The sequence below is a fragment of the Pinus tabuliformis genome, chromosome 2_2, assembly GCF_031772625.1.
Source record: "Pinus tabuliformis cultivar Carrire ecotype Pingquan chromosome 2_2, CPIR1, whole genome shotgun sequence".
In the NCBI taxonomy this organism is placed as follows: Eukaryota; Viridiplantae; Streptophyta; class Pinopsida; order Pinales; family Pinaceae; genus Pinus; species Pinus tabuliformis.
Window position 1 is genome coordinate 795,152,276 of NC_142300.1, and position 27,951 is coordinate 795,180,226.

Consider the following 27,951-nt stretch of genomic DNA (forward strand, 5'->3'; position numbering starts at 1 on the left):
TCTCTTCTCCTCATGCTCTCTCAAGTGTGAAGTGAAGAATGAGCTTCTCTTTTCCTCTTTTGTCTCCTTGGAAAAAATTGAATCCCTAAACCTAGAATCCAATCGCTGAGATTTCATCATGAAATCTCAAAATGTGTGGTTAAGACCATTTCTCCCAAATGACACCCCTTATACATTGGTCCCATCACTTAAAAGTCTCCTAGTACCTTTTTTTAAGTTGTGTACCTTTTGAATTTCTCTCATAAAGTGATTTTTCTCTTCACTTTAATATTTAAAAAGTACACTTAGTACTTTTAAACATAAAGTCACTTTATAAAGTACAAGTGACTTTAATATTAGAAAAAGTACATGGTACAACACTTCTAAGTACCTATTCCCACCATGACATTAATATAAACTCAAATGTCATCAAGACAAGCCATTAATGTACTCCCTAGGCTAAAAGGCATAAAAGCCTAGTAAAACCTCTCCTTGGTACTATTTTCGACACTCCCTCTTACCGAGGAGGGTGTTTCTCACCACTCCCATTCTGTCTTCGAAAAATACATGCTTGCCCCTTGGCAATGATTTGGTGAGAATGTCTGCTACTTGTTCATCAATGGATATATACTCAAGCTTCACTGCCCCTCGCGGAACCTAGTCTCTGATGAAGTGATATTTGATCTCAATATGCTTTGACCATTCATGAAATACTGGATTCTCAAAGAGTTTCATACAACTCTAATTATCACAGTATATCATAGTTGGTCTCAACATCTAACCAAATAAACTAAAAAGCATCTTGCGAAGCCACAATGCCTCGCACCTTGCCTGACTAGTTGCCATATACTCTGCCTTTGCGCTGCTCAATGCCACTGACTTTTGTTTCTTGCTAAACCATGATACAACTATTAAACCCAATGAAAAACAACACTCGGAAGTACTCATCCAGCCACTAACACTGCCAGCCCAATCTTAGTTTGTGCAACCAATCAATCTAACTCCATCAACCTTGACATAGTCCAAACCAAAATCCACTATACCATGTAAGTACCTCAACACATGTTTTGCAACCACCTAATGTACTCTCCTGGGCTCCATCATAAACTGACTCGACGTGTTGACTGCAAAACAAATATCTAGTCTAGTGTTGACCAGTTACAACAATGAACCAATCAGTTGTCGATACAAAGTGGGGTTCACCAACTTAGAATCTAAAACATGCAACTTCTTCTAGTTGGTGACCATAGTTGTAGCCATAGGCTTGCAACCCTCCATACGGAATCTCCTCAATATATCACTTGCATACCTTCCCTGGCGCACAAAGATATGCCCTGTGAAAATTCCTCAACCAGAATTTCTACTGCAACAACTGATGATATTACTCCTATTTGTTAAATTCCTTTAAACAAATTACTTGTAGTTTCCAATGCGGGAAAACCAGTGCAGCAGATCTAAGGGTTTATTATTATTAAGCAGTAGCAAATTCTGAATACATCTTTGAATACCTCTCAGGTTATTCAATTACAAAGAGAAATACTAGCAGAAAGATTTGTGAGATTACCTCACACAATCACTGAGAAAACGTGGCTGATCCAGATACTGAATGAAGTGCCTCTGGCAAGCCCTACGCTGCCTCTATGTGGCCCTGCGTCAGCGTCTGCATCTGGGCTACTAGATCACTCTCTACCTCTCTATGTTGATGATTCTCCGACTGAGAAAATTTCTCTCTCTCCAGATGCTATCCCTGCCCCTCAACTGCAAGAAATCTCCTTAATCAAACTTCCTCCTAAGAACTTCTCACTTCAGAAATTCGATCTCTTGATCGCTCGGTGTGTTTTCCAAATGACCCTCAAGCCCCTTCTTATATCTTTATGTTGGACAACCAACGGCCTAGATTAACTCCTAATCAAAGGCTCAGATCATTTTGGCTTGATCTTCGTTTTCTTCTAGAACTTACACCCACAATTAGATTAGTACCCATTAATATTTTAATTTTCCTATGTTTAGACTTAGAAACTCCATTAAAAATTTTAATTATTTAATAACATTGTCTCTGGGTGGAATTTCCCAAAACGATTTTTGGGTTCTTTGGAATACATGTGCCCAAGCCTCCCTGCAAAATTTGAGGTCTAGAGCACATCTAATGCTACCCCAAATCAACACTCCCTCTTAGCGAGAAATATGCTCTAGCAATATACTGCTCTAACTCTGAAGCATCATCCTTTGCGCTGCTGAGCTCTGACATGCTATCCACTAACTACTGCAATGTTGTTTCAACTGTAATGCTACCTTTGAAATTGCCACATCCAATGCTACATCTGTACTACAGCTCCCTCTCAAATGTTACATCTGCTATGATGCTAGCACTGCCACTGCTAACACTGGATCCGTACTACAACTCAGTTGCTGAGAGAAGCAACTGAAAAACATCCAAAATTACTGAACTAATAGTGTTCAGTATGATACCATGTGAAAGCTGGAACTCATTGTTGCTAGTCTTTGCACTGACCCTCTGAATCTATTGCGCTGCTGCTAACCTCTGCTATGTGCCATCTGCATTGCTGCCAACTCTGCTTTGCGCTGCTCAAACACTGACGCTCCTAGCCACTGCAACTGTCTCCCTGACACTCCTTGGAACCATCCGACACTAGTCCATCCTGCTACTGCAAAACTAGGCTCCTGTAGCAAGGTATTGATCCAAGAGGTAGACTCCTCAAGGATTTTTCCCATCTGTAGGTCTTTTGAACTACAGCTCCAAATCAGCCCACCTCCCTCCTGGAGGTATCTCAACTGTCATGGCGAACTCCTCCTATTCGATCTTTGCGGGCGCAGCCTTCGAATCATGTTTCTCATCCTTGTCCTTCTTATTTAAAGGACACTGGGATGCATAGTGGCCTATCTCGCCACATCTGAAACACTTCACCTTCGAGACGTCCTTCTTACATCTCCGCAGCTCTTGCTATCCCTTCGATGCAAGGGTTGCATTATCCTCCTCCTTGGGCTTCGACCCACTGTTGTTGTTGCTTCCATCAACTTTGACGATGACCAGGTCTCTCCTCAGCTCCTCTTGTTTTAAATTTGCCCACATCTCATCCCAATTCGGAAATGCTGCTTTGCCCAGGATACTCTGGACAAAGACTTGCCACTCATCTAAGACAGAATTGAGGACCATTCTAACTAACTCTAAATCTTGAGGTGTATGCCCCGCAGTCGACAACTCATTACGAGTTTCCTTAAGCTTCGTGAGGAATGGATCCACATGCTCTCCCTTTTGCATCTCAACAGATCTCAGCTTCTGCTCCAAGTACATCTTCCGCTACTCGGAAGATCCCTGATATAACGTGGCCAAGGCATCCCACATCTCTTTAGCAGTCCCTCTGCGAGCAACGTGACACACCACATGATCCTTGACTCCATCCAGGATCATCTTCTTGGCCTTCGCCATCTCTGCCTTGTACTTCTTCAACGGATCTACATCTGTAGGTTCAGCCACCACGTTGTCGTGTATGTCTTGAGGGCATGCTCATCTAAAAGGAATGGCATTCTAGCCTTCTAGATGACATAGTTGGATGCTCCGTCCAACTTGTCCTGATCCCTCAAGCCACTGGTTGCCATATCTGCCAAAAATAGAAAGTCGAATGACCTCCTCTCTCCTTTGTGCTGTTGTTGGGCTAGCCTACGCACTCCCTGCTAGAGCTAGTAAAATTGTTGTTCCTTGCTGCTGCTCAGCTCTAGAGAATTCGAATTCCCTAGCTAGGAATTCTCTGAGGAAGAAATTCCCTCAACCGTGCTTCTCTTCTCTCTTATGACGATCTTCTGCCCAGCAACTTCCTGCAGAAGAAACTACGTCCCACCACCTCTCCTCACGCTCGGGCTTCAGCGCTGCTCCCTCTGCCACGCCAAAGGTTCAAACTCAAAGTCCTTCTTTACATCGACTCACCTGGAGAGAGACAACCTCGAAAATCTGCCCTCCCGGCTTGGACTATGTAAATCCTCTGAGGTTTCGAACTACTGCCTCCTAAAGCTTTTTCGTACTCCCTTTTCTACTCAGCGCTAGATCTACTAGCTCTTCTCTTCTTGCTTCACCTACAACTTTGATACCATGTGAAAATTCCTCAACTGGAATTTCTACTGCAGCAACTAATGATATTACTCCTATTTGTTAAATTCCTTTAAACAAATTACTTGCAGTTTCCTAGGGAAAAATATCGTAATACATACACTGCAACCTTCACTTAATTAAATATTATGTGGAAATAAGATATTGAGCAAGAAAGAAAATACAACACAATAGACACCATTATTTTTGGACAAATGTCCCCGGAAAAACCCAATGCGGGAAAACCGGTGAAGTAGATATGAGGGTTTATTATTATTAAGCAGTAGCAAATTCTGAATACATCTTTCAATACCTTTCAAGTTATTCAGTTACAGAGAGAAATACTAGCAGAAAAATTTGTGAGATTATCTCACACAATCACTGAGAAAATCCCGACTGATATAGATATTGAATGAAGTGCCTTTGGCAGGCCCGTCTCTCTCCAGATGCTATCCCTACCCCTCAACTGCAAGAAATCTCCTCAATCAAACTTCCTCCTGAGAACTTCTCACTTCATAAATTTGATCTCTTGATCTCTCGGTGTGTTTTCCAAATGACCCTCAAGCGCCTTCTTATACCTTTATGTTGGACAGCCAATGGGGTAGATTAACTCCTAATCAAAGGCTCAGATCATTTTGGCTTGATCTTCGTCTTCTTCTAGAAGTTACACCCACAATTAGATTAATAACCATTAATATTTTAATTTTTCTAAGTTTAGACTTAGGAACTCCGTTAAAAATATTAATTATTTTAATAAAATCGTCTCCAGGTGGAATTTCCCAAAACGGTTTATGAGTTCTTTGGAATGCATGTGCCCAAGCCTCCCTGCAAAATTTGAGGCTTCGATGCTACTCCAAATCAACATGCCCATCCTCCTGCCAAACCTCCACCCCAGAAAGTAATGCATCAACCCCATATTAGTCATATCAAACTCTCAAGCAAGATCTCTCTTGCAATGTTGGATGAGTCTGTCCTCCCTGTACTAAACAAGTCATCCACAAACAGAACCAAAATGAGTGGATCGTCACCTACCATGATAAAGAATAGGTTCAGATCTACATCACTCTTCTGAAAACCCATCTGCTGCAAGTAGGCATCTATCCTCTTGTAACATGCCCTTGGTGCATGCTTCAATCCATACAAGGCTTTATTAAGCCTACACACATGAGACTCCCTCCCATGCACCTCAAAGCCCTCAGGCTGCTCAATGTACACCTCCTCCTGTATAACACCATTGAGAAAGGTGGTCTTCACATCCATCTGGTGAATCCTCCATCCCATCTCAGTTGTTATAGATATCACTACTCTAATGGAAGTATAACAAGCAACTGGTGCAAAGTTATCCTCGTAGTCAACTCCCACTACTTGTGAGAACCCCCGTGCCAAAAATCGAGCTTCGAACTTCTCCACACTATCATCCCCAGCACGTTTGATCTTGTAGAGCCCCCAAGAAGTCACCACTGACTTCCCCTCAAGACGTGGCACTAACACCCGGACATCATTCATCATGATAGAGGCATACTCCTCCACCATGGCATCCCTCTAGATCTGCTAACTTGCAGGCTCCTCAAAACCAGTGTTATCAGAACCAAACCAGAACCAGTGGAACCAACCGGTCCGACCGTTTTTGGCCTAAATCCGATCCGAACAGGGCCTCCGAACTAGCCGATTCTGTAATGGAACTGGCCAGGTCGGTAATGAACTGGTCAGATAAAAACTGTTTCCATGCAAAAAAAAATTGCCTTTTTTTATTTTTTTATTTTTTATTTGGTTGGCCAACTTTTTACTCTCCCCTAGGCTAGCCTAATATTCAAGTGTATGGCCCTCAACCTAATAATCGAGCCTATGACCCTAGTGTTGCTATGCAATTCATGGTAATGTTAAATTCTTAAAGTAAAAGTGACATTTTCCATAAATTTTCATTTTCATCCTTTTACTTAAATTTTTAACATCACCATGAAATGCCTCAGAATGTTTGAGAGTGGTTCCAACCTCATTGGATTTCATATGGAGAAAGTAGAATTTTAGATTTCACTCAAAATCCAGTAGACTTAACAGTTTTTCAAGATTTCAGGATTGGCGGGATTGCGACGTTTCCATTGGATATTGTCATGTACGAAGGTATGGAACTAGTATTTAATAAAAGACACCAACCCCTCTAAGTACTTTGATGTTAGTGGCATTCATTGACAAACTCATGTATCATGACTCTACTAAAAATACCCATCACTCAAACAAAATCTTCACATGACATGCTACATTTTTTCTACATTATTTTAATGCCAAAATGGTTATATTGATGGCGAAGACCCCAACATACGCAATGGTTTTGATGATATGTAGGCAATTGTTGTAGCATTATTTTTTTTGGATGTTAGAGGCCATCTAAAGCCTATTTGTTGATGTATTTTTAGTTCATAGATGGATTGCACTCGATGCTATTTTGGTTATGTGCACCCTTACACGCTATGTAAATGAGAACTTTGCATATTTGAAGCGAACAAAGTTCCTTCTGTAAATTAATTACTCCAAAAGACTTGGAATACAAAGATATCCATGAGGATACAAATATTATATTAAATATATGAATAAGAATGAGAATGATAATGATTTACAAAGAGAATGAGAGGCTTGCTTATATACCAAGCAAGTGTCTCTTCATGAAGAGTCATGTCTCATTTAGACATGCCTCTTCAACCAAATTACTACTTAACTAATAATTAATTATGATTATTATCATTTACATTATATTTATATTATTTATATATTTTATTCGTTACATTGCCTCCTTCCTCAAAGAGCTTTGTCCTCAAAGCTTGTCGATGAAAAAAGGCTTGATCTCTTTTCCGGCTTTGAAAGTCTCTCTCTTGGAATAGTGATCTTCGTCGATACAAGCTGATATGATTTTCTTAGTGATAAACAGAATTGTCGCACTGAGAAGGGATCACACCATCCCAGATTAATCTTTTGTATAGTATTCTGATCACTGGAATTTTGTAACGACTTGTCAACATAAGACTGGATTGAGGTTACATCACTATTATATGGAACATCAGTTTGTTGTTTCTAGTCTGAATGGTACCGATACGTAGCATGGTTGATTCGTCTGTTCTCATGATTCAGATGCCAATATGGAACTTTTTTAGTTTGATTTCTCCTCACTGGGCATGTGCCAATTTTTATATTTTCTTTTGGCAAAGATGTTGTTGAGATGGTTATGGAACATTCACTTGGGATGTTCATTGTCTGAACTGCAACATCTACGTGTGTCGTTTTTTCAACTAACTTGTCTTCTTGAGTTGTCATATTCACTGGATCGGTATTTGTTGTTTTGTCATCAACTTGAATTCCTACATTTGATACTTCTTTCTCGATAAATTGTTGTACCTTGTTTTCTAATGACTTCTTATCCTTCTGTTGTGGCCACCAACAACCCCCCTCCTTATTTAGTATTAGCAATAACACTAGATAAGTGGGGACCCTTAGTAAAAAATTCAAAAAATTTAATTAAAACTCATGTATTATACTCCTTAAGAAAATATCGCATCGCGCGAAAAAGATAGGACAATTCCTTGTGAGTAGAATGACAAACTGCGAGAATGCGACGCGAAATCCATCGCATCGCATGCATTAAGAAACGCTCATAAACGAAAATTTTAAGAAATTGCCTACGGCCGATATGCGACATCGCATATCGCAACATCGCAAAAAACAGCACATAACTATTTAACAAATTGTAACAAATTGCGATCTTGTGATAATACGATAATGCAATCGGCGATCTCGCGATCGCGCGAAACAGCAACCTGCAATCCTGCGATTGGCGTGATCGGCTAACCCTGCGATAACACATATTGATAAAATGCGATAACGCGATGATGCGATGCTGTGATGCGAATCGCAAAGATCGTCCATCGCAGATTTTCCCCGACTCAACATTCAAGAAAAATTGAATACGCGCGTTAATAAAAATTAATGAATGTACGCCAAATGTTAATGAAAGACAGTTTTGTGTTTTTCGAAGAGTTAGTTCACGTCAGATGGCATGTTTTTGTACATCCGTAGAGCTCAGAGCTTTCTTGTCAATTTTTATTATCATTACGCTCTCCTTATGTGTGAACTGCAGAAATGAAAGACAAAAACAATATGAAGCAATGTGCAGAGAGCGATTAAGGAAAAAGGATAAAACTCCAAAGCTCGGAAGCAGAGAAATGCCCTCATGAACGAATACCGAGTGCAACAGAGCCGCGAATTCCAGAGCGCTGCTAAGCTATTCATTACAGATCTATCAGTCAGAGCCATGATTCAATGAATGATTGAACAATGCTGATATCAACAGGCGATTTAACACTCAAGGGTAGAAGTTCACAAAAGCAGCATGTTTGCAAAATTTTAAAGCTTATACCCGGTGAAGGAAAGGCGCTAAAGGCGAAAAACGCACCAGAAAGGCCTGGATCAAAGAACGGAGGCAATTTTCGATGCGCGATGAGCGCTTAGCGCTAACCGCACATCACTGCGAAAATTGCTCAAAAAGCAAAGTCCTTAACTGCTTAGTCACTCGTAAGCCCGGAAACGCAAGAAATCAAAGGCAGAGGCAATTTGAGGGTTAACCAAGTGGAATTTGGGTTATTACTGAGCATACACAGTAAATCCACATAGCCAGAAATGATTCTAAAAGCATATCTGCTATTTTGCTGGAAAAAATGGTGCCAGCACTTGCCATTTCTGTTTGTTTAGCTCAACCAAAAGCGGAAGACAGTCAGCCGACTCTACCCGAGCAATTATTGAATGCTCGCAACATTAAGGAGCAAATACAAAAATAGTTAGATATTAGATTTAATTTTTAGAAATAATTTTGATTAGAAAAAGGGCAGTCATTTAAACCGTATCCTGAATATGTGTAATTAAGTTATTTAGTTAGTAGTATTTAAACCCTTCTCATGCATTTAGAGAAGGGTCCAGAAATTTACCAAAAACTTGTCCTCAGAACATGCACTTTTGCACCCTCCGAGGAGGTTTTGGTGAATGAATGGATCAAGATTTGTTGATGTTTGCATTTGATATCTACTACTGATGTTGCACTTTTGTACTCTTAGTAGATGTTAGAGCAAGGAGAAATAAATCATTATTGCTTGAAGCTTATGAGTAGGACCAGTCATAAATGGTACTTTTATCTCTTCGCCATTTCTGCTTATATGTTAAAGTGATATACAGTTTTTAGTTGTTTATATGTTATTGCATGAATGCTTGAGTTACCATTTGGCACTTTTGTACGGTGGAGCTATTTATTTATGTTTAATGTAGGAATAGCTTGTTATGCGATATGTTGTTCACAACTGTTTTGCCTAACTTTTTATGCGAAATAGTTCATCTTAATTGATTTTCTTTCTTATAATCGCTGAATGATCTTTATTACCAGTTGTTATATGAAATCTCTTTAGATCGCATAATAGAAGAATTACATCCCGAGTTAGCATAGATTAGATGTGTTGTTTTTATTAGATTACCATAGCATAGAATTAGATTAAAGTTTGAATTAGGATAGCTTAGATAGTTACCATTAAATCAGCAACATCCAATTCTACACACGCACACCCATAGATTGGGAAACTGGTCCCATTATCCCCAGTCGGACCCGCTATACCAAACGGATAAGGAGTTGCCAACCAAGGTCCGGACCGGGCGGGTATCCCCCTTGTTGTCGACCTGATTTTCGGGGCTTCAACACCTTCTTAAGTTTCTTAATTTGCGACAGTAATTTCTCGCTATGGTTTTTAAATTGAGAAACTTCTTACTTTTTGTCAACATTGATTTTGTCAATTTCTTTTTGCATATTTTGTAATACCTTTTTACCTTCTTGAGAAATTACCTTTGAAATACCCGAGATATCTTCTGGCATTACTAAATTAGGTTTCAGTGTATTACTCCAAAAATTGAACTGACCGGTCTCCCTCAGTGTATTCTCTAAGTGCCCCTCAAGCCTCCTCTTATACTTTTTCTATTGACATCTCAACAGCCGAGACTAAGTCCCTAATCAATAGTTAAGATTAGATCTGGCTTGATCCATGTCTTTTAGACCATTCTAACACAGATGCATATTAATACACATTAATAATTTATTTTCACTACGTTTAGACTTAGGGACTCCATTAAAAATATTAATTATTTTAATACCACCTGATGTGTTTAGAATCTGCCCAAACCCTTTCTGGGTATTGGAGATCTTATGTGCCCCAACCTCTCCACCAAATTTCGTGGCTAGAGCACATCCGATGCTACCCCAAATCAACACCATTCCCCTCAAGTAATAGCAAGACCACAGAGATATTGCAATTGATCCACTCTAACATATCTGATATGATGCCCGTAAACTCTTTGGGAGGATACTTATATTATCTCACCTTTACGGATGATTATTCTCACAAGACCTGGATCTACTTCTTGAAGAAGAAGTATGAAGTGTTCACCTGGTTCTGACACTTCAAAGCCTTGATCGAAAACCAATCCAAGAAGAAGATCAAGATATTGAGGACTGATAATGGGACCGAGTACGAATCCAATGAATTCCAAGATCATTGCAGAGATGCTGGCGTTAAGAGGGAGACTACAACGCCATACACTCCTGAGCAGAATGGTGTGGCTGAAAAGAAGAATCACTTTATTGTAGAAGCAGTGTGTGTCATGCTTCATGATCAAGGCCTTTCGAAGTTCCTATGGGCTGAAGCTGCAAATACTGCCGTGTATGTTCAAAACCAATGCCCTCATCAAGCATTGGACTCCAAGACTCCTAAAGAAATGTTCATTGGTAAGAAACCCAACATCTCTCATTTTAGAATTTTTTTAAGTCTCGTATATTTTCATGTGCCGAAAGAGAAAAGAAGCAAATTGGGTGCATCTGGGAAGAAACAAATCTTTGTGTGCTATAGTGAAAATTCTAAGGGATATAGAATTTATGTGGCTGGTCAAAAGGAAGTCGTGATAAGTCATGATGTCACCTTCGATGAAGATATGGCCCTCAGGAAGGTCAACAACCTTCCTATCCTAAGGAAGGACAAAGAAGTTGACACCGGAAATCAAGGTGCAAAAAAAGACGAAACGATGCCTGATGTTGATGAACCTATGGATCCTATTGATCCTCCTCATGAGCCCTCCTCCTCCAAAAGGAGACCCTCATGGCTTAGGGAGACTCTCGAAGACGTTGAGAGACACATTGCACTAGGGGGACTTTCCGTGAAAGAAAGAAGCCGAACAGGTATCAAGGATATTTGACTGCCATGAGCATTATCATTCAAAATGAGCCTTCATCATTCAAAGAATTCGTGACGCATCAAGTATGGAAGGATGCTATGAATGAGAATACCAGTCAATTATGAAAAATGATGTCTGGGATGTGATCCCTAGACCCCAGGACAAATCGGTTGTCACCTCTAAGTGGCTCTACAAAATCAAGTATGGAGTTGATGGAAGTGCAAACCCTCTCATTCACAAATGTAAGGGGGAGTTGTCTTCTGAATTTGAGATGAAGGACCTAAGACCGATGCACTATTTCCTAAGGTTCGAGGTCTGGCAAAAGCAAGGTGAAATTTTCCTCTCTCAAGAAAAATATGTTGTGAAGATATTGGAAAGATTTAGGATGGCGGACTGCAAGCCTATGACTTACTCCGATGGAACTTAACTTTAAAAAGTTATGTGCTAGTGCTACTAGACTTGAATTGGGAAATGCTTCTAAGTATCGTCAACTCATAGGAGCACTAATGTTCTTGGTGAACTCCTGTCCAGTTTTGCAGTTAACACATTGAGCCAATATATGGTTAAGCCTCATCATATACATTGGATTGGTGCCAAGAATGTTCTGATATATCTTCGGGGCACAATCACTCATGGACTGAGATACACTGCCAAAGATGTGAGGTTGCATGGTTATTTTGACGCTGATTAGGCTAGCAGTGAGGTGGATTGCAAGAGCACTTCTGGATGTTGTTTTTCTTTGGGTTCTGCTTCGATATCCTGGATGAGAAGGAAGCAGAAATCGGTTGACTTGAGCACCGTCGAGGCCAAATATATAGCTGCTAGTATGGCCTCCTGTGAAGTTGTCTGGTTGAGGAAGCTCTTCAGTGAGTTGTTTGGACATGTGCTGGATACCACCGTGATCCTCTGCAACAATCAATGTAGGATCTGATTATCAGATAATCTCGTGTTTCATGATCACTCCAAGCATATAGATATCAGGTACCACTTTATCAGGGATATGGTACAACGAGGAGCAATAAGGATTCATCACATTGGAACTGATGAGCAAGTCATCGATATTCTGACAAAGCCCCTAGAGAAGGTCAAGTTCTTGACCTTTCGAAAACGACTTAGAATCGTGGAGAGACCCTCTTATGAGGGTCCTGTATGAGATGGACATTGAGCTCTAGGAGGGCCGAGGGGCTTGGGTACTTCTTGGAGCAATGAGCAACCATAGGGTGAGTGGCTCAGTCTTCCTCTATGATACCCCTTGGCGACATGTAGGCAGGATGAGTGGTCCATCCTTCTCCTGCTAAGACATCCTACCCATGCAGTTTGGACTCACGGGAAGTACCTCTCATTTAGCCAATGAGTAGGGAAATGCGGATAGGGACCATAGTACTATTGATGGACGCATCGTGTACTACCGTACTCCCTAATCTAGGATGACCGATATTGATCTAGGATCAATTGGAACCGACTTCGGGTCAGTAAGAGTGGTATGACACACTCTCCTTTGATTGGGACTGACTTTGGGTCAGTAGAGAATGGTATGATACATTCTTAATCACTTCTTCTTCATAGTTCAGCAGAGCAGTGCATTGATGGCAGAGATAGTACAGATTGGCAAATGGATTAGCAGATAGAGTTCTCCCTAGTTGAGAGGGAGTGTTAAAATTGGCAACTAGGGCCAAACTCCACATGGGTCATCTTATTTATGACAGCTGATATTTTTCTTGGATTCCTCTCTCCGAGATGTGTAGGATTGATCTAAATATCATCCGATTCTGACATGTACAAATGAAGTTATGAATTTATTTTGATTATGGTCAAATTGTCAAGGTCGGCCAGCAAACTTATGTAGGCTCAAAAGCCAACAGTCACGTCTATTCATCCTCAACGTTGCATATAAATAGAAGGTAACTTCGCCTCATTTGGACACAGTGATCTTCACACTTTTCTCTCTCTCTCTCTCGTCATTGATTGGGTATGGATTTATGGGCCTCCCTCTCTCCACACGTCCGAAATTTCAGGAGAGCGAAATTTCAAGAGGCCGAATTTGTGGACAGTTTGACCAATCGTTGCCCAGCATGTGTTGACCTCCTTTGACTGCATTTTTGTGAGGGCTATCTCTGTTGGGTAGGCCACATTTCTGGGCACAAAAATCAAGGCTAAACGTTGACTGTTGACCAGCGTTGACTGCAGCTAGGGCTGACCACAGGTGGGCTGTTTGACCAGACTTTGACTGGGCTGAATTTCACTGTTTTGAGGGCTGTTTTATCTTGCTGTTTGGAGGCTGCAGTTGACTGAAGTTGACGATTTGCTGAGGGTCAAATCTGCCCCGTTGACCAGCATTGCCTTTTCTAGTTAGGGCTCTTTTGCTGCCATTATAAATTATCAGATTTGTAAATTGTAGTATCTCTCTCCGCTGAACTATTGAAGAGTAAAAGAGGATTTGATCAAGGGTTTCCCCACATTGGGGTCTGTCCCTGGCTGGTGCCACATCTTGTGTCCTTTTCTCTTGGCTTGTCTTCTACTGTTTATGTTTATGTTCTATCTGCATTTTACTATCATGTTGATGTGATTGCTGATGTAAATATTGATACTGGGCTAATAAAGAAATTGAATTAAAATTGCTCTAAAGCATAGAACATACCATTGTTGCCTAAAATTAACAATGTGCCATGTTGTGATGCATGTTCAACTGTAATTGTCACCAGGTATTACAAAATAAATGGATGAGCAACAATACTTGTATTTGATTAATTAAAAATAATACACGAGCCTACCAGGGCCACTATGAAGGAGACTGTATCTGTTTTTTCATTCCAAAGACACGAGTGTTTAACTTCTAACACTATTAACAAAAGTTCATGAAAAGGCATCCTACTGATAGGATCATTATAGCTAAATCAAGAAACATGGCAATCACTATACTAACCAACTGCAGATCAAATTTAAAATTATTTTTGTGCCCATGAATTCATAGCATTCCTGCTTAACAAAAGCCACAATGTGATGATACATGAGAACCTAATCACATAAACAGAGCAGTCAATTATGGATGCCAAACAATGAGCTGAAAAAAAAGATAATACAACAAAATTTGCATAAGTTACCTCTGGAGGAACTCCAGTTCCATCATCCATAATTTCAGACCCTGTCAAAGAGGCAGTGGCGGATGATTCATCCGAGTCAATGGTCTCATATGTTTTGTCAGATTGCTGACCTTTCTCAAAAGATGAACTCGTAGGATTTCCTCCTGAATTTAGATTTGAATGAGGAGCAAAATATTCTTCGTGCAAATCAGTGTCAGACTGCCAACCATCAGTTCGTACTAAGAAATGAGTGTCCCCATCACCACCCTCTCGAATGCCTTCCTCTTCATCTGAAAGATAGTAGGATCTATTCATTTTGTGTGTATCCTTCATAAGAGCTGTATCAGATGTCCAAGGCAAATTCCTGTAATCTCCTTTTCGTTCCAAACGTAATTCTGCAGATGAAGTTCCAGCAATGCTATGTCGAAGACCACTCGAAACTCCTTTCAATTGGCGAATTATGTCAACCATGGCATCATCCACATTGACTGAGAAAGGAAATCAGTAAAACAAGGTCAGAGTAATTCAGAAATAAATGCCTTTGACATAGCCAAGTCTAAATCAAGGTTTTCATTTCTGGCAGTGTCCCACTCTCCATATATGTTGTTCACTAGCCATGGAAAACAAAGAAAAATAGATCCGAAAGCAAACCAAGGCATTAAGCAGATTAATTCAATAGACACTATAATTTCATCAGTCCTAAAATAAATCAGTACAGAAGCTGTTCATAATCCTATATAATAATTATATTGCACCAGTAAATAAGTAGGACAAGGTAAGAACATGGTGAATGTCACAAGTTAGTCCCAAAGCAAAATTGTCTAAAACCACAAACAGAGGTCCCTGATAGAAAGATGTGGTCTATGGAACCACATGTAAGAAGGAAAACATATGTTGTTTAGTGGAATTGCCGAAAGATTGGAGGAAAAGAGAACTGAGACATGACTACAGATTTTCAATAGTCATTCTTCTTCTTCAGCATTGCAATATACTGTTTAGTAGTCCTAGACTCCTACATAGGAAGATAGGAAGATGTTGTCTATGGAACCACATGTCAGAAGTAAAACATATATTGTTCAGTGCCATCTAGGGACTCAGCTTTAGTGATTGCAGGTAAAAATTCACTGATGGGCTATGGTCAGCCAGCTTCTAGACACTAGTTCAGCCTATTGTGCATCCCCCAACTAAGGATTCCAATGCCCCTTCTCAGCCCTTAGTTCAGGATAATGCCCTGCCCCCTCCAGGTCCAAATGACTTCAACTTCTTCCTTGCTAATTCTTCCATGCTAACAACAAGGAATACTTTGAATGCCACATGAACTTGGAAACCCATGGGATTATTTTCTTATTTTTGCATTTCATGCATGATGAAGATTGCTTAAACTGTTGGTTCTTGCTGAAGTGGGAGGCCAAGGCAATCTTCTTGAACTCATGTTGGGATTGGATCTGATATATGTTTGCCTATTATTCAATTCTGATGCTACATCTTCCTGGCTGTTATAGTTTGGTACCTGGTACATTGTTGGTTCCTTTGCTTATGTTCAATTGTGGAGGGCAGATTTTAACCCAGAAGACCATGGCTAGGCTAATTATCCCCTAATTATTCCAAGCTTTGTAGACAGATACATAAAGATTTGTAGATTTGTTTTCCTATCGATCTGGTAAAGTTCTCATCCCTGATCACTAACAAAACTCTTTTCGAACAAACCTGTGGGAACGCGAGGAGGTGGACTTGCAATGGAGGTTTTCCCCCTTCATCTCCATGTGTACTATTGATGGAGTCAAATGGTGAAAAGTTTCAATGTCTCAATTTGTCGAATGCTTGCTTTCCCTGCCAAGCATATGATCACTTGATTTGTGACTGCTCCATTCCAAAGCAGGAGGAGACCATGGATGTTGTTGGGGATGTGACCCCCAATTTTCAAGGTCTAGTGACAAGGGGCACCTTTGTGGCTTGTGGCTTATGTGTGATGTAGCACTAGACATGATATTACACATCTTATATATTAGTTCTCTTTTCATATTTATGTGTCAATGCATTTATTTTATGTTGTGGATGCTTTAGATATTAAAAATATTGAAAAAAATGAATATTTTATATTTGCCAATTTCTTGCCGATTTTTTCCAATTTCGGACCCTCACTGATTTAATCTCAATCGTGATGTTCGCAACATTCGTTTAATCATTAATATTGACATGCAATTTTCATTTTTTATCATGTTTAATAAACATATTCCATTTTATTACATATTTTGAATTTTTTTAGTTTATTGAACTTGATGCTGAATTTTTACCACCTTAATTTTCAGTGTCAATTTTTTGTCGAACTTCAAGGTCACTGAACTCGAACACGAAATTGAACTAGGTGACTTATCTTAAGTGCATGTCATAATATGACTTAATTATGTAATGAAGAAGATAAGTTAGAAAATGGGTGTTGTGTAAATTACATAAGATACACCTCTTTCCTTGTGTTGTTATTAGTTAATTTACTCCATTAAATAGTCAATCATTAGTTCTTCTATTTCTTATTCTGTCTTGTATTATCTGCCAGCACATTTGTGTATCTCTGACATCTACTACCCAATAATTTCTCAATCCTGAACGCTAGCAAAACATGCTCAGTTTCATGGATAAATAACAAGATACAATTAGACATAGGTTTTAGCAAACAATATAAATATTGCAAGTTTCAATAAACTAAATAATCTTATGCAACGAATTAATTGGGTACCATTGCAGCCACCAACTAGCTTGTTGTACCATTTCTCCACCACCTGAGCCAACCATCTAATCCCTCACCCATCTATCATGATCATAAGTTTGAAAGTGGGCCTCCCAAACCTAAAGGTATGCCTTGTCATTTGGTAATTGAGTATTGTAGTTCACTTATCATGGAGACTTTTGGGCATGAATTAATGGGGGGATTTGGCAAAAATATTGAGCTATGTTTGTGCTCTTGTCCCCTAGACCTCTTTTGGATGTTACCCTTGGACCCTAGTCCCGTGGGGTCTCTTGCATTGACCTTTGGGCTCTCGGGATGGTACTTCATGGGAAACCCTGATTTTGATTGCGTGGTCACACTCCTTCATCCACATACATCACTCCCCCTCCACTGATTATAAAGCCACTCATCATTTCTCCCACCTGGGTCCACATAGAGTCAGCCTCCTCTTCCCCTTGGCCCACGCCTTGCGTTGGGCCTGGAACAAGGCCCCGAAGATTGTTGCAGCTAAAAAGAAAAGTAAAAGCATAATTGGCCACATTCAACAGGAAAATGTACCACAAAATGCAAAAGATGGTTGGGACAAACACATTTAGCATGTGGGAAAAAGTCAATGCATTAGCTCTACCCCATTCTTATAGCCATCACCCTTGTTCCTATAGGCCCTAGATGAGCCTCCTCTATCATTCAGGAACCCATAATTGTCCCAACCCCTAGTGGGCAATGAACCGCCCCATCTCAAAGGGGGTATCCACTACTATACTTTACACATCATGCTCTTACTCCTTGAGCCCGAGCAGTTAACCAAGGAAAATCATAAAAGGCAAAAGGCATATGAAGAAGGGTGGAAAAATCAAGGTCGTGGTAACCCATGTACCACAATTGCTCCCTCCTATACATTATATACTCAAGTGCGGGCTTCCCCTTTATTAGCTACCCTTGTACCTTGGCATGTGACCGAGGATTGCCCCCCTCCATCCCCTACTTTGTTCTATCACTTTATCACATGCCACCAATGTTTGAAGGATGTAACTGGACATATCATCCCCTTTAAAAGCAGAAACCACCTAATAGGATACTTGGTTAACCTCCCTTGGAGCTTGCAGACATTAGTACATGTCAAATCCCACTATGGAAGGGCATGCCATTATGAATTGCCCACCTCTTTTCCATGGTTTGTAAGCTATTTAACTCGATTTCTTTAAATGACTTGTTATACTGGAAGGCAAGGGGACGCATTGGATCTTATGCAGGATTGCAGATGGTCTCTATTTTGGATTTGGTCTCCCTATACGATGTCCTAACTCTCCAGAGGGCTACATTGGCACATCTAGGGTGTGTCAAGAGCCATGGGCTTCCTCAGAAGTAGACAACATTCCATGGATCCCTAGAGATGTTCAGATATTGTTGGAGTTTCATCTATTGGACGAGGAAGATGCACCTGGTTCACCATGCCCAGCCAACCCCACAGTTGTATCATGCACTTTGCAGATGACCCAGGAGTTGTATGTTGATGTGGCATCACTTACATCATCATCTGAGCCCTTACAGATGATCTACAGACATCTTCGATCTACTTGGAGACCCATGAGGTTACTTGTGTAACCCCACACCCATTGGGAGCACCACAGGTTTATTATTTGAAAAACAAGGGGCCAACCCTTTGTTCTCTACTTTTGGGAGTCCTATTCATCATTATGGCACTTATGGACTTCATCAAGCTTCTTAGAAGGCCTAGCGACATGTATTATTGATCATTCAACCTCTTAAGATGCTTATTCTTTTGTTTATGAGCTAATTTGGTGGGCTTGTCACCAAAAGTTAATTATTTTGCACATTATTTTATTTTTGGGGCTAGTGTAGGCCTAATTAGCTAAATCGAACTCATTAGAGGTGTATAGATAGAAGTGATGAGGATTCATTTTAACATCATCGCTTGGATTGGACTTGTATCTCTCTTGAGAATTTCACTATCCTTCTTGGAGGATGAATTTTGGAGCATGGAATGAATTTTCATGTTTGGATTATTTTCTCTTGTCTTAAAGCTTCTTAATTGGCAAATTCTTCATGGTTGAATATGCTCTTAATACATGTAAGTACAATTTAATGCTATTTTCTTTTCTATTCTTGTCACGTACATTGTTGATGGGATTTCGCTATACTAGGGCTAATTTACTGCATCCATTTATGCGAAGTTGTGGAAATTCGGTTTCTAGATAGTGATGTTTCATGTATGGGCCATATATTATGAATGCATGTTCTTAGAGATGCTTCTTCATTGAAATTTATCTCGATAAGCCATCAATCTTGCAAAACAACGTATAAAGTTCTTGAAGTTGCTTTTTTTGTTGCCCTAATGCTATGTGAAGTTGTCTTTGAGGCCTCCTTGACATAGAAAATTCAATGTCCATAGTCATAATTACTCTTGACTCCAAATCTCCCCAAAGGATTAGGCACTGGTCCACCATAAGGTGGTAACCTTAAACCTATTTTCCTTCTCCCCTCTCCTCTTCTCTTGGTCTAGTCCCTCTAGGTCACCTAAGGCACCAATTATCTCACAATCTAGCCATCCAAATACTTCGATTTTTGGTCCACAACTGCGCTAGTGTGTACTCAAGAAAACCTTCAAATTTCATGAGATTCCGATGTGGGATTTTGAAATATCGCAAGCCCTAGCTCGAAGACCAATTCTTGCCCTTGGTTTCCCTTAGGCTAGAAACCTCATTGGAATCCTTGCATTGCCTTTCATTGAAAATTCATTCCTTGATCCATTTCCCCTCCCTAATCAGGTCAAGCATATCATTGGTTGCTAAATCCTATCCCCTTAACCTAACCTTGAGTCCACTTGGTCCCACATGGTCTCATGCACTCTCAAGGTTAATTCTTTGATCACCTAGAACCAAGTTTCCACAAGAATTCTAGGGCTTAGGGATCTCCTTTATAAGACACATACTCAAAATCTAACCCTTGAAATTCTCCCCAAGCCCTTACTTGAAAGCCTTCCATCTTGTCTTCCAAGACAAGCAAGCCACATATTTGAGCCTCTCTTGTGAATAGGCCTCCAAGATCACCCCTCGCTCTGTCATTGGCCCATCCTTTTTGTGATCCTTATCATAATGGGTATCCTCCCATCGGTGAAAGTCCATAAAGAGTAGGGAGCCTTAGCCGAGGTGACAATGGGCTATCGCTCTATTTTTGCCCTTAGCCTGGTAGTATCCCTTCAAGGATCCCCTTTTAAGACCCCTACTAGTTTGAGTGGTAACAAGTCTGAAAGGGAAAAAGAAAAATTTTACATCGTATTATAACCCTTTCTCAAGAAGTTTTACAAATAAAAACAACCAACTTGATAACAATAGTTTTGTCTTGGAAAACTACCACATGCAAATCACCTACCTAAAATTCTGGAGGTTACCTTCAAGGAAAAGAAGAATAATCAAGAAAAAAAGTTTCATGAGAAATCAGAATATAAACTCAAATATAAAGAAACAGAGCTCTATACTCTTAAGCATAAATATCACAAACTTTCATAGCTAAGATTTATACATAGCCATGGAAGAAAAAAAAATCTCTGATATATGCCACGTCAAGACTCAAAACTAATCAAGACAAAACTATTGCTGCTCCAGAGATTCAAAAATTTCATCATAACATTACAAAAGTAACTCCATATGGAAGGATACAAGTATAGAGACTTACAAGCTAAGGTTTCCATCACCGAAGGATTTTTCCCAAAGGAATAGTTCTGTCATAAGATTACACAAGAAAGAAAGCATGGTAAGCTAAATATGGCAAACAAAGTGCAAATGTTTATCTAGTCAAATCATCAATCAATGAAAGATATGTGTGTATCATCTAGAAAACCCAACAATTTTACAGGTGGTAGAATGAGGCCACACAACAGCACTTTCAAACCAACAGGAATTTTTTTAAATTCTTGCATAAACAGATGATATGCTGGAGTTCATGCATGCATTTTAAGGAGGAAGGATAATTAGTATCTCTCAATATGCTGATTTTCCAGATATTTCGAGGATTGGAGCTAAAATTTAGCTTAAGAATGGAAATGTGTAGACCACAGGCTGAGACAAGCCTATTATAAATCACATATACCACTTACTACTGACAAAGTTTAACTGATTCGGCACATGGTTTCTAATATTGAGTCCTATGTGGAACACAATTGTTGCAAACCAATATTAACAACAAATTTACGAAGGACTTCCGGTTCCTGAAGAAATCCCTGCCGGCTACATGTTTCATTATATAACTTCTGCTACACAAGAGGTTACTGGTTTATGGTTACTGAAGGAAAAGGGATTTAAGTGATACCTCTTAGTGGAATTTGCACAATTCAAGCAAACAAACAAGCAAGCATCTCTTCGTCCACTACGGCTATATGAAATAAACAGTCCATATTTATAACTGAGATTGACAGAATATTTCTGCTATTGCATATTAAAAGACTGAATCATGATTGCTGAATTGAAAGCTGATTGATATGAATTGATATGTACAATGAGCCTCGTGATGGTATACTTATACACATTGACTGGTCACAAGATGAAGAGGCTTGTGACCTTTGACTTTTCATTCACATAATTACAATTAGTATCATTATTATTACACTGCCACCCCCTTAAAGAAAGCTTTGTCCTCAAAGCATAATAAATAGAATTCTTTGTAATTGAGAATGTTTTCTTAGTGGCATCATCTTTATCACATTATAGGTTTGACTTCAGTTCCCTATTTGAACACAAACAAGGATCTTTTTGTTAATTTTAGGTATGTTCTATGCTTAGAGCAATTTATTTCAATTTTCACAATTAGCTCAATATCTTTTCCAGGGTAGCAATCACATCAGAGAACATAAACATAAATCACAGAAGACGAGCCAAGACAAAAGGACACAAGATGTGGCACTAGTCAGGGACAAACCCCAATGTGGGGAAACCCTTGATCAATTCTTCTTATATGTTCTTCAATAGTTCAACAGAGAGAGAGAGAGAGAGAGAGTATATTTACAACAGAAGTCAACACTTTGAATTATCTAAATAAGAGCATAGATCATCTCTAAGATTTTGCTGCATACCATCATTATGTTGCACGTCACCGTGTTGCACCATGCTGCACCCATCATCACAATGCTGGACCTCATAACCATGTTGTACACATCATACTGCTGCACCTTATGCTGCACTGCTGTCCCATGTGTCATAACCATGTTGTCATACAACGTGTCTCATGTGCTTGCAGCACCATGCTTGTCATGTTGTCCATGCTTGCCACTGTCCCATGTTCCTTTGCTGCCATGTCACAACTGTCCCATGCATCTATACAGCACTATGTACTTCGCTGTCCCATGCATCTATACAACGCTATGTACCTCGCTGTCCCATGCATCTATACAACGCTATGTACCTCGCTGTCCCATGCATCTATACATCACTATGTACCTTGCTCCCATGCATTTATACAGCACTATATACCTTGCTGTCCCATGCATTTATACAACACTATGTACCTTACTGTCCCATGCATATATACAGCACTACGTACCTTGTTGTCCGATGCATTTATACAACACTATGTACCTTGTTGTCCGATGCATTTATACAGCACTATGTACCTTGCTTTCCTATGCTTTTCTGCACTAGTTAGCAGCTGTCCCACTTGTGCCACTGCTGCTCCTATGATTGCTTGCTATCCCATTTGTGTTTGCAGCACCATGTGACCTTGCTGTCCCATCTTCCTTTGTTGCACCATGTGACCTTGTTGTCCCATCTTCCTTTGCAACACCATGTGACATTGCTGTCCCATCTTCTTTTGTTGCAACGTGTGACCTTGCGGTCCCATCTTCCTTTGCTGCCAACCCACCATACAAACGTTGTTGTTTGTCACTTCATTACTGCTATAACTTCTGGGACTGGTTAGGGCACACAATAGTCCCTAACCATCCTCAAATTTGGCCCAGAATTTCCCTTATGAAATGTGGCCTACCCTAGTGTGAACATACCTCATTTAGATGACTGCGTCTAGGGTATTCTAGGACTGCAACTAGGGCTTCCTTAGGACTGCAGCTAGGGCTTCCTTACGACAACATTAGGGCTTCTTTAGGACAACGTTAGGGCTTCTTTCCAACTGCGTCTAGGGTTGCCTTCCACTAGGGCTGCCTTCTATCTACGTCTAGAGCAGCCTCTTTTCCTCCAACGTCTAGCGCTTCCACTCCTAGATTTCTCTTCCACTAAAACCCAAGACAAGTGGAGAGAAATCAAGATAAAAGTGTGTGTGAGAAATGACTCTCAAGTCATCTCCTTTTATACTAAAACGTTGAGCACATATGGGGTTTACTTGGTTGCTGGCCGACTTTGATGAATTGGCTTATAACACAAATAAATTCATAACTCCATGAATACTTATCGGAATCGGATGATCTTTAAATCAATCCTACACCTCTCGATGAGAGGGATCCAAGAAAAATATCAGCTGCCATAAGTAAGATGACCCACATGGAGTTTGGCCCTAGTTGCCAATTTTAACACTCCCTCTCAACTAGGGAGAACTCCATCCGTTGATCCATATGTCCGATTGTACTATCTATGCCATCAGTGCCTTACATTGCTCTGCTCTGCTGAACTCCGCTTTACTCTGCTATGCTGAGCTCTACTCTGCTCTGCTCTGCTCTGTTGAACCATGAAAAAGAAGAATTGATCGAGAATGTCTCATACCATTCTCTACTGACCCGAATTCAGTTCCATATGAAGAGAGTGTGTCATATCACTCTTACTGACCCAAAGTCAGTTTTATTGATCCCAGATCAATATCACAAGAGAGTGTCTCAAACCACTCATATTGATCCTGTTGTCGCGCAAACTGGCACGACAACGCTCAGACCGGGGGCTGTCACTCTGATCCCCGGTCTCTCCGTTTAAGCCTGTCTCCCGCGGCTAAGGGGGGTGGACCCTGTGAAATGATGAGGCCAACTGTCGACCAGTTGGTTGGGAGACACGAGACACGATAGCAACTAAAATAGATTTGAAGTTAAAAGACCAGTGCCTTAAGAGATTTTTATTTAAATGATTACTTGTTAAATGATACAGAAAAATGAACCATGAAAAGTAATCATCTACCATCAGCTAAATCACAATGCTCAAAACGATATCCAGCAACTGAAAGTTTTTAAAAAAGATGAATGCTTTAAACCACCACGAAAATTCTAAACCATTGACCAGATATCAATTCGTATCTCGACTCAAAATATTCAGAAAGATATAGCATGATAATAACTGAATCTCGCAAAAATAATTTTCCACGAAATTTTTTTTTTTTTTTTTTTTTTTTTTTTTTTTTTTTTTTTTTTTTTAAATCTTTTTTTTTTTTTTTTTTTTTTTTTTTTTTTTTTACTAAACTAAACTAAAATTAAAAAATCTAACAAAAACATTTAAACAAAATCTAAAATGAAACTTGGCTAAAAATAAAAAAAAATAAAACTAACACTTTAAAATTTAATTCTAACTAAAATCTAAAACATTAAAATCTAAAAATACTAATCTAACAAAGCCTAGGAATTAAAAAATTAATCTAAAACTTAAGCCAAAAGATAAATCTTTTTATTTTTTTATATTTTTTTTTGCTTTTTATATTTAGAAAAATCCTAAAAAAAAAAGGAAAAAGATTTATCAAAAATTAAAATCTAAAAAATATAATCTAACAAAAGTTAAATCTAAATACTAATTAAAATATACAACAAAACTATACAAAATTTAAATCTAAAGCTAAGGAAACCTGAAATGAACCACGCTAACCTACGCTATGCATAAAATTGCAAACCGATTAAACTGAAACGACATAAACGTAGGCCGTAAAAAGGAAGGGTTTTCGAGGTGCTAGTCGGGACGCCGCAAACCTTGAATACTTTCACGCCTGAATCCAAAAATGAATACACAGGCCAGGGAAAAAGAATTTGATCAACGACTCAACTTACCATAACCACGTACCTGCGGAAACCAGAAAGAAGATGCGTAAAAGAAAACGATTTCTCAGGTGCATGCAGACTCGTCATTGAAGTAATCCGGCTCTGAGCTTTTCTGAGTTTGAAATCCTTGATTTAAATCAGGTTTTGCTACCTGCTACCGTGCGTACTTGAGGATTTTGGCACACTGCGTAAATCAATAGCTGAGATGGTGGTGCGTATGTGGTAACAATAGAATCAAAAACCCAGCTATGACGTCTTTCTGATGCCCACGTTGAAGAACGCAAGTGGGGGTGATCATAAATTTTGGAATGCAGGCTCGATGGAACATCTGATGACCAGATCCCGTCAAAGGCTGCGGAACCCTTTCCACGCCTTTAAAAAAAAGGCCACACTTGGACGTAAAAAGGAAACGGCAGCAGGAGGAAATCGATCCTCTGAGCCGTCAAAATATATACAGCTGCCGGCGTATATAAAAATTTCGATGCCCACGCAAATCACCTTTTATCTTCGGTTATGCAGAAAATTTGTCGGCGGCAGAATTGGTTTCCTTGATATAAATTACTTGTTGACGGCTTACTGCAGAGTTTCAATGCCAATGAAGCTGATGGTGGAAAACTCGTGTTTGTGCGTGTATAAACCAGCAAACCAAAGAATGCCTTTCGTTGAAATCTGTTGCTTATGCACAGTGTGTCGGCGTGTTGACCTTGATGGCGGTCCTGCAGTTGACAAAAAACATACAAAACCCTAATAAAAACTGTACAAAAATTTGAAACCCTAGATCCAAAAAATTTGAAACCCTAGAACAGCTAATTAATGTACAGATTTGGCCCCTGAAATGCCAGATTTAACAATAATTGCAGTAATGCTTTCAGAATATCAGAAATTTTGAACTTCACTGTGAACAGAAAGAAAAATCTCTCAATGTAAAACGTAAAATAAATTTAAAAGATTAACCCAGGGCACAATCAGCTGGGCTCTGCACAGAAAGTGCTTGCGGGAGTTGGCTGGTTCAGCCGAGAACTTCCCCGAACGCCCACAAAATTTCCTTCAAAAAATGTTTTCCTGCACATCTCAAGCAACCATCAGCAAAGAGAGAGAGAAAGCTGCTAGATCTCAGGAAATAATGGAGATACCTGCCATTATTTCAGAAACCCTAGCAGCCCTCAAACCCTAGCAGGTGAACAAGATACCTGTGCTCACACTACTCTAAAAAAAAGCTATGATTAATGGCTGAAAACTGAAATATGCAAAAAATTAAAGATCTCACAGCAATCCCAGAGAGTAACACCAGCACGATTTGGACCCCAAAGTCTTTTTATTAACCAGAAAATCAGATTACAAGAGAGCTTTTCAGTACAGACTCACAGATCAGATATCTTGAAATGACCCCCTAAGACCCTATATAAAGGAAATGATCCTAACGGCTAGTTCGAGTGATCCATGTAGAAATGATCTCGACCGTTGATGAGGATCAAGACATCTCTTGATCTCATCCGTCGATTTATTAACTTAAAATATTATTATTTTATTAGTTAGGGTTTTTGCTTCATTTTTTAATTTTTTATTATTTTATTATTTTTATTCATTTTTTAATTTTTAATTCATTTAAAATGGATCACTGAAATAAGCTTTCGGAAACATCACCTAGGACCTAGGACTTAGGACTCATGAGGGGATTTAAAACATTTCTCGACCCTCAGGACACATTACATCACGACTTTTACAAAATTACATCTTAAGGGACAAACCCATTTAATACAGACCCTCACAAAACACCCAGTTCTGCGACACAACTATAATCTAGCAGATTTAACACACTAGGATTTTCCTAAAAGTTCTAATGACAAAATCCATCCCGGCTTTGGGGTCAGGTTTGAAGGAAAACTCTGCCGATCCGTGGATCGGTGAGACAAAAAACCTCCCGGGACGCAGATCATCATTAGAAAGTTAGGTCCACCTAGGCAACTTTACATACATGACTCTGATCTGCTTAGATTATTTACAACTTATACATGCAAACTGGGTTTACAACAAAAATGATCAAACTGCTGATGATGGCAGGATGGCACGGACATGCTGATCAGGTGCTGCTTCTTTCTGTCAAGAAAAACGGGATGCACTGCATGGGTAGTTGACCAGTAGAGGTCAACATCTGGCTCTACTTGGGGACACGTTGCTGCTTGCAGGAATGTGAGAATCCAGAATCTGCATCCATACAACACAAAAATAAGTAGCGTCCATCCCAAAAAATCAGCATATACATTAAGCACAGGAAAGATAAAAGCTCTTCATTTATTAACTATCTAAAACAGAAACGAAAATGCGGAAAAAACAAGGAGTAGGGTTAGAAATACGATACAAAAGGATGCCCTACGGCATCAGATGTGTTCAATGTAGTGCATACTGAGCATTTGCCTGCTTTCAGGCAAATCTGTGGGCTGCTTGTCGGATGTGCCATGTCCAATTTTGCATATGGTAGGACTTTTTCCTATCCGAAAATCAAGCTGCTCACGGCCGTCTGATGTATTAAATCTTCGTCTCATCTTCTTTCTCTTACGTTTTTTCTTTCTGGCAGGTGGAATTACTGATGACCTGGAACTTTCTGTTTCAAAACTATCAGATGAAGTATGCATGCTATGTCTTTCTTTAGCCCGCATCTGATCTTTATCACTCTTAAGTCGGTCCGGATCACCTTCGATTAACCATCTTTCAATCGAATCAATAACCTCCTCATAATAAGATGGAGCTTGTTGCAACAAATGAGAAGGCTCCTGATCTGTTGATGTTCCCTGGTTTCTCTCATTTTCCAATTGCTGAAACCTTTGAACCTGTATTCTAATGTCAT

General features: G+C 39.6%; 1 protein-coding gene across 1 annotated transcript in view; it reads right to left on the minus strand.

Annotated features, from left to right (window-relative positions):
• The window catches only part of LOC149195094 (uncharacterized), a 460,489-nt gene that overhangs the window by 224,789 nt on the left and 207,749 nt on the right, over positions 1 to 27,951 (minus strand). Inside the window, 2 exon segments of the mRNA XM_089405246.1 lie at positions 14,431 to 14,897; positions 20,831 to 20,876. Coding sequence (XP_089261372.1) covers positions 14,431 to 14,897; positions 20,831 to 20,876 — 513 coding nt within the window.